Below are 14,095 nucleotides of genomic sequence, written 5' to 3'. Positions count from 1 at the left end.
TCCGGGCAGTTGATATGTATTACAAAGTCACTACAAGAATTTCAGCTGCAAGGCTAATATAAATTTTGAAGGAACAATCGAATTACCTCTGTGCAGAAATCTTGTTCACTTCCAATGTTCATTGAAGTAAAGTTCATATCCACAGTTCATGTTGCACTCTTGACCAAGAAAAATCTTGAATATAAAAAGACATTATTAATATAAAATTCCATTTTCAACTATCTTAATTACTGTCTAGTTTTTGGTCAGGTAATCTATGGTTACTTCATCCTTCTATATATAACTATGGTTGCTATATTTATTCAAGACCACCACAGGAATTTATTACTGTGACACATAGTGAGTATAGAAGCAAAGTTCACTTAGTAATCTTAACCAAATTGTGACCACTGACGATTTTCATGAAAAAGATCCTAGTTGCAGCAAATTCCCTCTTATACTATTGAAATAACAAAATATATACCCAGGCAGTTGATATGTATTACAAGGTAGTGACAAGAATTTCAGCTGCAAGGCTAATATAAATTTAGAAGAAACAATCGAATTACCTCTGTGCAGAAATCTTGTTCACTTCCAATGTTGACCAAGGAAAATCTTTAATATAATAAGACATTATTAATATAAAATTGCATTTTCAACTACCTTAATTATTGTCTAGTTTTAGCAGAAGGCACACAAACAGTAAAGTAAAATACTTAACTTTGACCAGACAGCACAACAATCTTGCTCAGAAAGGTCCGCGAACGGTCCACGTGTATAGTTTTCTTCGGCATCGCCATTTTGAATTCGGCCGGGCGAGTCTTGAACTGATTTCTATTTCAACTGTTCTCTTGACGTTCGTCTTGATAACTAGCTGTTGAGATAAACGTTAATGACAAAATCTTCAGTTCTGCTTCAGTCTATGGGTGCGGAAATTGCTCATGACATAAATTTTCAGTAAAAAATTATCATCATTGCAGGCAAAATTAAGCTCGAAACTTTAGATAACCTTGTACGCAGAATATTTCATATTGTATATGTTTTTTTGTTATTTCTGGCCGACAATTAGCAGAAGGCACACAAACATCAAAGTAAAATACTTAACTTTGACCAGACAGCACAACAATCTTGCTCAGAAAGGTCCGCGAACGGTCCACGTGTATGGGATCGCCATTTTGAATTCGGCGGCGGCGAGTCTTGAACTGATTTCTATTTTTATTTCAACTGTTCTCTTGACGTTCGTCTTGATAACTGGCTGTTGAGATAAACGTTAATGACAAAATGTTCAGTTCTGCTTCAGTCTATAGGTGCGGAAGTTGCTCATGACATAAATTTTCAGTAAAAAATTATCATCATTGCAGGCAGAATTAAGTTCGAAACTTTAGATAACCTTGTACGCAGAATATTTCATATTGTATATGGCTTTTTGTCATTTCTGGCCAACAATTAGCCGAAGGCACACAAACATCAAAGTAAAATACTTAACTTTGACCAGACAGCACAACAATCTTGCTCAGAAAGGTCCGCGAACGGTCCACGTGGATGGTTTTCTTTGGCATCGCCATTTTGAATTTGGCCGGGCGAGTCTTCGCATTCATCTTGACAACTAGCTGTTCAGATAAACCTATATACAACGAAAAAAAAGGGTTCGGCTCAGCTACACTGTACTCCTTAAGGAAGGCCTACGGCCTTCCCGTAGATTAGTGTAAAGGCCTACAGTGGGAACTAGTCAACTAGCAGCGTGCGGGGGACCAAAACGCTCTAGGCAAACGGTCCCCCTACTGGGGTCGGACAAAGCAAGCAACGCAGATTACGCATATAATCGCCGGAACCCACCTTTTAGTCAACGGCGAACTCCTTCTTCCTCGAACAATCTTCAATCTTGCTGAGCTTCGATCTTGCTGTCCACCTTCGATCGCCACCTATTCGAAGAAATTTTTTTTTAACGTTGAGATTAGTTTTATAAGCAATAATTACCATGTGATCTTAGCAGATCACGTGGTATGATAATGTACGACAACATGCCGATCAACTCCGAACATCATCGTGAGCGATGTTACTTTAAACGAATCACTAAACGCCTAGAAAAAAGTTGTCCTTTCCTATATTTCAACCTTTTAAAAGCAGTGCATTCTAGTTTTGTTTTGAAGCACAATTTGTTTTTTGCTTCTAGTTTTTTGGTTTCGTTTTAAAAGGTGAATTGTCTCTGTGTGCCGAATTCTTTGTATTTCTGATGTCAAACAATCCTGTACTTTTTGGTATAAATATAAGCTCCTTTGTTTTGGAGACATACAACAGTTTTTTTTTATATTTTAGCCAAAACATATAGCAGCAATTACAGATTCACTAAGTTCATTCTCATCTTGATTCACAAATTTTTAAAGGACTTGAATCGATTCCATGCGGTCTACAATAGCTGGGCGAACGTCTTACACCTAAAGTCAGTCAAAGATTGTTGTATCTCAATTCTTCAGCTTCAGTGGTTCTTTAGCTTTAGCAATAGTTTATTTCCCTTTCTTATCATTGAATTCCAGTTTCAAATTATAGTTCATATTGTCTTTCCAGGCATTTATTCCACATTTCCCTTTCTTATCATTGCATTCCGGTTTCAATTTATAGTTTATATTGTCAGACAATAATTGTCTTTCCAGGCATTTATTCCACTACATATCTCCAATATTGTAAAAGTGGTTCTTTAAACCCTCAGATCAAAACATTGGCAAAAACAATCTGAAACACAAAATATTAACAGCAGACTCTGATAAAACAACATTGAATCAACGTTTAAACCATTCTACTTCCCCTCATTCTAAGGCTACTAAATGGCGCTGACCCCTCCCATATATCAAACTACATGCATCAACCTGCCTTGGCAAAAACAAAAAGGGCTTTAAAGAGTAGTTTTCCATTTCTTTTCTCAGCACTTAATTGAATGTTTCAAAATACAAACTAATTTGGCAACACATATCCCACAATTATGTCAAACACCGAATACATGGTCTGAAATGATTCGCCATTCCTCTCGCCTCTCGAGTGAAGGCGGATTTTTTAATAAAATTAAACCACAAATCTTTCTTAAAACTACTGCACCCTTACTGAAGTGTTCGGTTGGGGCATGGAATGTTAAAATAAAACAAAAACAACACACTATTAAAAAAAAGTACGAAAATTTAATAAAATGGCGGCTTACTGCCTTACCTCGTGGTTTTCAAATCGCCTTTCACTTCATTTCTCGCTGGACTTTTAATCTAACAAAGCAGAACAAATGAACGTCATTTACGTGAAATAAATGCTTGGGCATAACAAAACATTCTTACTCTAAAACGTTGAACTAATGCGAAAGAAATCGACCGAAAAAATATTCAGAAAATTCCAACATTCGATGCGCGAGGACGAAGTCATATTAAAAAAGGCAGCAAACAAAAAACATACGCTTATGAGATATATATCTAGATAAACTTATAATCGGAATATCCTTTTCTCAACAAGCTTCACTTCATTAAAATAACTTTATAGTTTCTCTTTAAAACATAGAAAATTAAAAATTTTCCGGGCTTTCCTTCTTTCGCCTTTCTTCTCCGAAATCTATCCTCGTTCCCAGGTTTTCCGCGTACTGGGCGTGCCGAATGCCCCCCCCTGATTTGTGCACAATTTACCGTACAATTTTATATTATTGATACTGCATGTCTAAATTCTAAAACGATCAATATTTTCAATACATTCAATATTTTTCAGGTAATTAGTTATTGTATTTAAAATTGATTGTGATAGTGATTTATTTGATTCTTTCTCCATGTAAATAATCATGAGAACAAGCATAGGCCTTAATATACACTGGACAGCTGGATAATATTCAAATGTTTATTACGCAAGTAGTGAAAAATAATATAAATTTAAACGAAAACTTTAACATAGTATTTTAGATATTATAACACACAACAGACTAAGAAAATGACTTCTTTATACTTTGAAGAGCATGATTGCAGCGACAATGAAGGCGATAATCCAGCTTTGGATCTACTTTTGCTTGCGAGGTAGGAATATAGTCGTATTATTACGACCTATTACGTAATTTTTTTATGCAATATATTATGTTGAATTTTATGTAATATTCAACAGACTGCTTCACCTAACCCTTTTCTTCGATGATGGAATTAGGTTTGCTGGTCTCTTTACCCAGCAAGTTATTGGGGAATACTTCATTCAAAATATCAAAAAAATAATGATCTTCGTTCCATCTGTTCTTTGTCAATCTATCATCGCAAGGCAACAGCTCGGCCACATCGTTTATCTTTATGTCAGTCAAATTGAGCGAAGCTTCAATGTCGTTCAGAAAATTGTTTTCACAGTCTGAGACTGTCCCAAAATCGACAAAGTCACCGGAAGACTCGACTGATCTTTTCAGATCCTCGTCTTTCACCACCAATTTTTCTTCGACAGAAAAATCTTCACAAAAATCAATGTTCATATTTGAAATACACGTTGGCATTTTTAAGTCGGAATTTAATGTAGACTTTTTTGTCATATTTTGTCCACAACACAAAATTGATTTCTGGGAATCCAAATTACTACCAGATTCTTTTGCACTATTTACATCTAGCGAATGGCCACCATCCAGACCACCATCAATATCGTCAAGTGTTTCAAGTAGATCAGTAAGAACTAAGTTTGCTTCCTTAGATTCAAGAGTTGATGGAAGACTCGCACCTGAACCGTTTGAGCCGGGACTTGAATAACCACTGTCACTTGGGTTGTGACAAAATCTTGCTTCTGTATTTCTGTCGGAAGAATCCTTGCCCGGTGAAATCCTTTTCCTTTTAGGTATATACGGTGGAAAACTGTCCTTTCTTTTGCGGTTATTGTAATCCTCACAAGCCTTTTTTACGGAATTACTTTCGTTAAACGATACTTCTTTCATTTCATCATCATTTTTCTCCTTTTTTTGTTCTTGTAATTTAAGAGGATTGGAACGAATGTTATCTAAGGAAACGTTATCGCACAATGAAACCAAATTCATCTGTCCATCAATCACGTTTTCAGGAAACTTTTTATGGCAAATAGAAGCGACTGGGTTTCTGCAACAAAACTCACTCAATTTGTCTTTTTTGCAGAAAGCTAAAGAAGATTCTGCATTGTCCACATTGACAGCTAAAGCATCGTTATTCTTAGGATTTTCCAACACAGTCTTTGACTTTCCCAAAAGTTTCCCATCAATTATACGCACGGCGGACGACTTACTCACGTATAACTTTGCACGCTCCCAAACAGCGATGTGCACTTGACCAGGAGAAAAAGAAGGGGGACCCTCTTCCCATTTACAAACAACACTCCGCGTGTCATCGATTTCCGCCCAATGCGTGCCTAGAAAAAGATGGAAATAAAAATTAAAGATCTTCATACGAAACATTCCTTATTCAAAGTTCCATTTCTCAAGAAAACAACGACTCGTCAGTTTTTCTTTTAAACAGAATTTTCACGTGATTTCCCAGGTTGACGATCTTTTCAAGATCTTGATTCTTGAATAATCCTGCCAAGATCTTGCAAATAGTAAGATCTTGGCAACTCTCATGGAAACAAGCTATTGTTCTTTCAAACATTGAAGTTCATTAAATTTTGCTAAGATCTTGGTATGATCTTGCAATAGCTGGGTTTCAGTCACGTGACAGATGGAAACACTAGTTGGTCGACTCCAGATGGAAAAATATTTATTAAATCAAGTAAAATATTCATTGTAGGTTTTGACCTAATGTTGAGTAGATGTCATGTGCAATTTAGCGAAATTTGCTCACTTCCACAAGGCATAATTCGGCAATATGTGTGAAGTTGACCACCAAGTATTTCGCTATGTATTAGTCTTGAGAAAACCCACGTATACATGCAACAAACGGTAGTTTAGCGTTGGCTAGATGGGATTCTCATTCAAACAAAGTCTTTACTGTTTTACGAGCACTCCCTGCTTTTCATTGGATGCATAATGAATATTCGTAGGTTTACATAATTACGGGAAATTCACAAAAAATTTCATAGGGAAGAAGACTCGCTCTAAAATCAAAAAATATAAGAGCAGAGAGGTGGTAACAAAATAGGGCATAGATTATTAAAAAAATGATCTATTATGGCCAGGCATCATGATTTTAATGTTCAATTATTCTTCTAGTGGCAAAACCGTATTAACTTGATGAATATCAAAGCCATCAAAGTGCGCAATCAAATTGCTGAGCCACATCTTCACTGCATGAAGGCTGAAGCTCAGATACAGGATAGAATCCTATGTAACAGAGTCCAGCAACTCGACAACAAGCAACATTTGGATGCCAAAACACTCACTAAACTCTTTGGTAAGAAGTTATATTATGCTGATCAATGCATGTGTCCAATAAACTTACCTAACTTCATGGCAAGGCCTTAGACACAGGGTAAAATATGGTACTATTTTTTATAAGACAATCTTTTTTTAACATTGAGATGTACTCAATATCAAGTTTGGCAAGGAAAAAAGTCACACTCACACAAGGTGATCATGGATGCTTCACAAACGTAGAAAAATGAAGTAAGAAAAAGAAGGAAACAAGAAGCGATGTAATAAACACCACAGATGATAAAACAGAACAGTAACAAAGCAATACTACAATTTAAAATTTTAGCATATAAATAAAAACATGGAGCATGCCCTTAATCTAACCAAACGTTAATAAAGTTTTTTTACTACAACAGAGTATTATATCTATGTTTTTTCCCTAATCAATCTAGATCTAAACATTTTGCATCACCATGCCAAGGTTTTGCAGGATCTTTTTAAAATCTTCCATGGTTGACCAGGAACATGCCATGGTTTTGCAGAACTTGCCATGGTTTTTCAGGATCTTGCCAAGGTCTTGGCAAGATCATGGTAAGATTGTGGTAAGATTGTGGCAAGATCATGGTAAAATCTTTACAGGATCTTGCATGATTTTGATAAGATCTTACATACATAGCGAAATACTTGGTGGTCAACTTCACACATATTGCCGAATTATGCCTTGTGGAAGTGAGCAAATTTTGCTAAATTGCACATGACATCTACTCAAAATTAGGTCAAAACCTATCTTATGATAAGATCTTGCCAAGATTGTCAATTTGCAACAATTTGTTCAACGCAAGTTTTCCTTCATCTTTCAGCACTGTCACCAGTTCTATTAATTAAAACTATTAACCGATTTATTCTATTTAACCGATTTCCTTCAAACCGGTTGCTAAAAGTACCATAAATCTCTTAATCATATATTACTGGCCTGTGGACCATGGCCATCAACCTCTTCTATTACAGACTGTTTAAACTAGGAAACACTTTTTGTAAACCAATTGCATTGGTGTGTTGAAGAGTTAAAAATAATAACACATACCATTTCGATTTCGAACCCAGGCGATAAAATGATCCGGGTCTCTCTTGTACTGAATCATTTGACACAGCTTGTACTCCTTTCCATAACAAACAAAACCAGACTCAAAGAAATTTTTGCTTTTCACTCCTTCTGTAAAATGTGCGATCACACACGGAGGTAACCTTCAAATGAAATGAGAAAGTCAATAAAAAAACAAATGAAACATAAACCATGTTATTAATAATATTGCCTGACTTAGAATTAATTTAATGATTAATCACAATTCACAATACTGTTGATATAACTTTGCAGAGACATTACCGTGTAAGGTGAAGTTGACTTCTTTGACCAGGAGACTTGCACTTGTGACACAATCTTAAAAACTCTCCGCATGGCATTGAAAAATCATCAGTTGTATTTGGAAATGTGACAACCAACTTGTTATATCTGCAAATTAAAACAGAGATGTAATTGAGGGGATAGAACAACCCAGAATCTTTTCAAATTACTAGACTGCTCGTAAGAACAGACTTTAAATACTCTTACCTATTGACTTGCATGTGACCACATGAGGAACATTTAAAAGTCCATTCACATTCTTGATTAAATTTTTCACTAATAACGGAACAATCGTTCAGCAAAACATTTAATGACACCAAGGCACTATCTTTCACTCCCATTGAACATTGCATTTTTTCTTGCAGATAATGAAATACATCTCTCCGCACTTCGCAAAGGACATCTTTGCCTTCTTGTTTTGGGCCAAGCCTTTGGGCTTTAAAAAATTTTGAGAAAAGTTGTTGTAGAATGGAATTCTTTACTTGTTGTTTCTTGAGGCAAAGTTCTAAACATCTGTTGTTTACAAGGATAGTCATGACAGAATCCAGCCAGCAAAGGTTTTCTGAATTCAACCAATAGAATTGGGATGTTTGGATATTTGATGGTAACTAAAAGGAACAAAGAAATTAAATTCCAGGAAATGCAAGCAACCAGTTCAAAGTTCAATTGCTGATGATTTCAAAACACTTTTTCGTTTGTGCCATTACAAAACTACCCATCCACAAAATTCCTCTCATTTTGTTCTCAGAATGTTTCTGAATCCCTAACATTCATTTGCAACTTACATGTATTGTTGAAGTATTCTCAAATGATTTAAACTCAGTTTTCCAATCTTGTTTCTCTGTAACCACATCAGATCCTGGTGCCTTGATAAAAAACCCAGCAATGTTGTCTTCACCAAATGGATATATACACTGAAACAATATTAAAAATACATATATAAGCCTATGACTAGTCCATTTGGCACAATACAAGTGCCTCTCTTAGAAAAAAGTCCACACTGTCCCCATCTGCTGTTGTGACAAGGTAAAAATTGTCAGCCCTCTACTAAACCTTTGGGAAGGCCAAAAGCCTCTAATGTTTATCACAGCTGCTGTATACCCCACACTTACATAATAACACCCAAATCCAAACAAGATCCAACTTTACGATCACATACTTACCACACAACCATTCATGTATTAACCAGTTCAATTGTGTATTTTAACTCCTATACAACTGACTGACAAAGTTTGCTCATCTCTTCCTTATATGTGATACAGAAATCTGCACTAGGATGTTTGGAGCAAAAGCAGTTTATCAAAAGTTTTAATAAGTGAAATCATTTGTGTGTATGACATAAAAAACATTGCTTATTCTGTAAATGCAGTTTTGATTATAATCTGAGGAATACATTTATTTTTAGAAATGTATATCATGCAAGATACCGAACAAGCAGTATGTGACACAATTCATATTTCACTGAATGTCGTAAAGATATCTGATTATAATTTCCTCCTTTTCGATAATTTTCCACGATTAAAAATACAGGGTTTTGGGGATATTCAGTGCAAAATTAACTTACAATCAAGAATATACTATGAATTGAAAAAGAAACCATCAAATATCCTTGCACAACACATGTTTAATGTAACCATCATGGATACTGTCATCAAAGACCAGTAAAAGTACACCAAAGTTATGATTGGAAGTTTAAGCATATCCCTCTCAGCCTGTTGCTATAGAAATAAGCATATGTAGGTGAAATTAACAAAATATTTCCTATCTTCTATGTTGATTTAACAAATAATGAGCTGGCAACTGGAAGCAGAAACCAGTTTCTCCTTGAGTAACACAACTTATAACACTTATCAAACCCCTCCCTTTGTGTAGAGTTTCACTTTTCATCAGATGCAAAGGTGAGAACTTATAGTATTGTGTTCTTATGTACCTTGCTGTTACTAACTAACTAACTTTAATAAAATGATTTCACTTTTTAACTTATTGATAACAATACCCTCTATCCATTAACTGTTCTAACATCAAATAAAAAAATTTAAATATTTACAAATCTAGAAGCTTAATTTGATTTGTAAAAGAAATAAAAAGACTTTAGAAGCATCTGAATCCAACACTGTTTCCAACTGATGATACGAAAACTCTTCAAAACACCAACCTTTGTTAATGTTTATATGTGTATAATGCTTTTATGTAAATTCTAGAGGTTTAAAGTGGAATATTATACACACTTCAAAGTTCAAATTCAAGCCAAGAACAGTTGATAGAAAAATGATTCAACTGTTTCCCATCAACTGTTCTTGGCTTAAATTTGAAGTGTGTATAATTCCACTCGAAATTAAGACCCTTTAAACCTCTAGAATTTACCTACATCGAGTGAAGTGCCAAATATCATAATTAATCTAATTTTTTATGTAGCTCAATTTTTTACTGTTTGGACTTTGGAGTGTTTGGTTGATGCATTCAGAACTTTCACAGGTATGTTTTAGGCATAAAATACATAATCTTTTTAACCGCGTTTAATTTGAAGCATTGAGCAGTTCAATTTGCCTGTAAATTTTTAATTGCCATTATTAGCTAGACTGGCAACTACAGGTGTGAGGTGTGGAATTGATTTGTAGCCAAGGGAGATTCTTCCATAAAATCCCAAAATTTAGTTGAAATTAAAGCTAATTTTTAGTTTGTAGACGTGGCATATAAAGCGTAGTAACTGTCTAAAGCTGTACAGCAAAGAATATTTAATACTTTTCTTACCATGTCGTCTTCACATAAAAAAATACCTTCCTCAAAATTGCAGTATTGGAATTTTAGTTTACTTTTCAACCCCTTCTTTTCACATCGACTGCAGTATTTATCCTCCATGACCGCCAAAAGCTACTCTATGATGTATTGGGCATCTCCAGGCCGTCGCATTAGCTTTCGGAGTTAAAACAATTCATTTTACAGACCATTTTAATACTTGTATTTAATACTTCTCAACTTTTTCCATGTTTTAAAAACGTGCAGCCAACGTTCGTCCGCGCAACACGGGAAGCCTGAGTCCAAAAGACCGAAATCGAGGATACGTCATGTAAGAAAGGTTACTTTAATACAGATTCTATTACAATTTCTTTCTATTTATTGTGTTCACTTTCATTCACCAGGTTTTTAATGGCATGTCTTAGAAGCAACAGATATATAATGAATATAATACACAATGAATCTGAATATAATAGTAGACGGGATGAGTAAAATCACTAAAATGTAGTATTTTCAAAATATTCTTTTATTATCGCAGGCTCATCATCGGAAAGCGGAACCCAAACAAAAGTAAACAAACAAAGTCGAAATGTCAAATGTTTTACGAAGTCGTAGTTCTATTATATCTATAATCTATGGTCGTAGTTTTGCAAAATTTATTCCTTCTTTTGTTGAAGAAAGCTTATTTAGCGAGAGAAAAACAACTAGGGGCGTTGAAGAATTTTTAAACAGCTTTAATCCGCCATGGGTATCGGAAAAACAATTGATACAACGTGGTAAAACAATGGTCTTTGGCACTTGCTAAAAATACAGATTTGAGAAATTCTACTCGAAAATCATAATTTTATTTACCAACTAAATGAAAATTGAATGTTACTAATTACAAAATACAAATAATAAAGTTCCCAGTTGAAGGTGTTGAGTTTTATTTATAAAGCGGCATCCCAGCTACAATACCACTCTCAATTCCACACTCATCATTCCCACGAAGAATCTTGAAGAATCCTAAGTGCCAATCACATTAAAAATACACAACATTTACAGGGTCAAGTGCTCAATTTGGTCTGGTTTGCAATATAAATTTTAGTCATGAAAGCATTAAACCATTTGAATTTCGATCTATGTGAAAAAAGCTTAATAAATACCTTTATCCCCCCAGTCTGGATTCCAGGAGTTGGCAACAAGCCTACAGAAATAAAATTCATTGAATTGCTATTGGGATGATTACCATGAAATTATTGTGATGCATTTTTGAACATAAATTGAGTTGATCTAGTATAATCTTACCAATATGGGGTTCCATCATCAACTCCCCACCCAAGAATCTTCACTGCATGCCCACCAAGTGCTGCACCTGCCTTGTGCTGATAAACACCTTAAGATATCAAAACTATTAAAGAAATGAACCAAACTTGGCTAGAAATCACTTGAGTTACTGAAATTTTATATTATGTAATTTAGGCCTCAAATTGTGAGGTGTGCAAGACACATTTATTACCTGATTTATAACTAGGGAAATCAGCGTAAACTGTGAATGCTGCTTCAACTGGTCCATTTTTTTGGATTTCAGTTTGGATTTGTTCAGGAGCACTCATGACAGAATATGCAGTTTTTCCATAGTGCTTATCTTCCTCATATGCTATACTGTATCCTGAAGATGTACAACACATTCAATGCAGACTGAAGGACACAAAATTTAAATATTAAAAATCTCTCATACCTGGAATACACTCCTTCTTGCATGGTGGTGTTGGCAAGATTGAGCCACATGGTTTAAGTTTTCCCTTGACGTGATGATCACAAGCTGGGATCTTGTATGGCTGGCATCCTTCACTGCTGTTGTACTGACCTCCAGTTACAATTCCTGTGTGTTTCCAGTAATCCCTAGTCGGTATTCCAACAAAAAATACATAGAGCTACATTTAATTTTCTCTACCATGCAGTTACAACTTGATTGTATAGAAGGAAATCTCAACTAAATTATATACTGTATAGCTCCATCAGTTTTAAACTGTTCATCCTAGAGGTCCAATAAGGATCATCTCTTATTGATCCAGTGTTACTACAGGAGGAAACCTAAACTAAACTAACTTTATTTATACTGGATAGCTCCATCAGTTTTAAACTGTTCATCCTAGAGGTCCAATAAGGATCATCTCTTATTGATCCAGTGTTACTACAGGAGGAAACCTAAACTAAACTAACTTTATTTATACTCTATAGCTCTATTACTTTTAAACTTGTCTTCCTAAAGGTCAAGTAAGGACTGCCTCTTATTGATCCAGACTATTACTACAGAAGGAAACCTAAATTACTTATATTAATTTCATAGCTTCATTCATTTTAAACTCTTCTCTTATGCAGTATTAGGGATTAACAGACAGTTTTTTCAGAACGAGCAAATCTTCTTTTTGCAAGCTGCAATACCTACCAAAAGCAGCCATCGGATATCCACCATTACATCTGAAAAACATACACAAAAAATTTTAAATTAAAAAATAAAATATTAATTCATAACAAAATGGCAATGATTTACCCCATTCCACAAGAGCTACAGCAGGTGGCAAGATCTTCTGCAGACAAGTGAGCTTTTGTTTTTCCTTGTGAATGAATGCAAATACGATCTGTCATTGCCTCAACAGCACCAAAAGCCTTAATTATATGTTAAATGAAGGGTTAGTATTCCTATGGTACTCATTATTCTGCTATTATCCAAGACCTGTTGGGCAGTCGGGGGAATTGACTGACCAAGCCAGCACTTTACAGGAAGCCAATTGTAAGCAAATACTGATACTGCATAGAACTTCCCTCATTTCCAACACAGCATTAGACTATAAATTGGACCATCCCAGAACAAGAAAATATAAAACCCCTGGCATTCTCGAATTTTTACACGACATACCCAGCAACTTCCACAAGATCCTTGATCACGAATCTCTGTCAAACTTGGGCATATCTTTCCCCACTCATCTATACTGTTAAATTCATCAGGAATTTCCATTTCTTGGGTCATGTGAACATACTCTAAAGACAGAAATTACCAATTTCGGATGAAAATGAGAATATTGGGGTGAATTAATATCTGCTGGTTGAATCATATTAACTATGTTTGAATGCAGAAGTCTGAACACTTAGTTTTTCGATGCTTATCTTGCAAGTAATATCGCTATATAACTTATATTATATCCTTTAAAATAGCTTCGTTAAATATTCATACCATATGCTTGACGTTTGAATGGGAGTTCAATATATATATCTGTGAAATGACGCATTAAACAAACCTGGAAGTTTTAATGCATTAGGATCGTTTAATATAGTGCCAAGCAAGCCTTTGAGATATGGTGTTGAAGCTCCTGGGAGATTTTTTCCTGCTTTCCATGTAGTTTGAAGACTGTTGATGTAGTTAATAATTTCCTCTGAAAGAGGTTGAAAATGTACAGGAACATGTTCGTGTGCTGAACAACATACTGTGGTCAAAAAGATAAACGAAAAAGCTTTCAAGAACATCTTAACAATATCCTTAACTCAGATAACACTCTTCCAATTTCATTCACCAGTCTTATGATAAACTCGTGACTTCGGAATGTTTATATAAATTATCAGTGTCATGTTTATTTAATCATTTAATCTGATTGGTTAATAATTTCAAGCACTGATTTCAAGGGGCTTTCAATCTCGTC

At 35.0% G+C, this 14,095-nt stretch overlaps 2 protein-coding genes and 1 long non-coding RNA gene across 8 annotated transcripts; 1 reads left to right on the top strand and 2 right to left on the bottom strand.

Annotated features, from left to right (window-relative positions):
* Nucleotides 1–1,200: 1,200 nt before the first annotated feature.
* On the bottom strand, nt 1,201–10,710 carry LOC114527503. Of its 6 annotated transcripts, none has more exons than XR_003687424.1 (9): nt 10,431–10,710; nt 8,465–8,593; nt 7,887–8,287; nt 7,662–7,787; nt 7,362–7,522; nt 4,109–5,340; nt 3,178–3,227; nt 1,816–1,901; nt 1,201–1,603 (listed from the first exon to the last, which is right to left on the bottom strand). XR_003687424.1 is itself a non-coding variant. In XM_028549180.1 (8 exons), the coding sequence occupies exons 1-7, from the start codon at nt 10,536–10,538 to the stop codon at nt 3,223–3,225; spliced, it is 2,157 nt and encodes a 718-aa protein (XP_028404981.1). In that variant the 5' UTR covers nt 10,539–10,710; the 3' UTR covers nt 2,023–2,709; nt 3,178–3,222. The 6 variants fall into 6 exon arrangements, 3 of the variants coding, with proteins under 3 accessions (XP_028404981.1, XP_028404982.1, XP_028404983.1); XR_003687423.1 differs by having other exon boundaries at nt 4,114–5,340; XR_003687422.1 differs by lacking the exons at nt 1,201–1,603; nt 1,816–1,901 and adding an exon at nt 2,023–2,709.
* LOC114527510 lies at nt 10,072–11,229 on the top strand. The gene is made up of 3 exons (XR_003687425.1): nt 10,072–10,154; nt 10,683–10,746; nt 10,954–11,229. It is a non-coding gene; the product is annotated as an uncharacterized LOC114527510 (long non-coding RNA).
* Nucleotides 11,230–11,241: 12 nt separating this feature from the next.
* LOC114527506 (cathepsin B-like) lies at nt 11,242–14,006 on the bottom strand. Its single transcript, XM_028549187.1, has 9 exons — nt 13,697–14,006; nt 13,318–13,439; nt 12,952–13,067; nt 12,850–12,878; nt 12,136–12,300; nt 11,914–12,066; nt 11,703–11,790; nt 11,561–11,601; nt 11,242–11,420 (listed from the first exon to the last, which is right to left on the bottom strand). The coding sequence occupies exons 1-9, from the start codon at nt 13,920–13,922 to the stop codon at nt 11,341–11,343; spliced, it is 1,020 nt and encodes a 339-aa protein (XP_028404988.1). The 5' UTR covers nt 13,923–14,006; the 3' UTR covers nt 11,242–11,340.
* Nucleotides 14,007–14,095: the final 89 nt, after the last annotated feature.

This window comes from Dendronephthya gigantea, unplaced genomic scaffold (genome assembly GCF_004324835.1).
Source record: "Dendronephthya gigantea isolate DGI-Jeju-01 unplaced genomic scaffold, DenGig_1.0 000045F, whole genome shotgun sequence".
In the NCBI taxonomy this organism is placed as follows: Eukaryota; Metazoa; Cnidaria; class Anthozoa; order Malacalcyonacea; family Nephtheidae; genus Dendronephthya; species Dendronephthya gigantea.
Note: the sequence above shows the minus strand (reverse complement) of the source record. Positions and strands in the feature narration are given on the sequence as shown.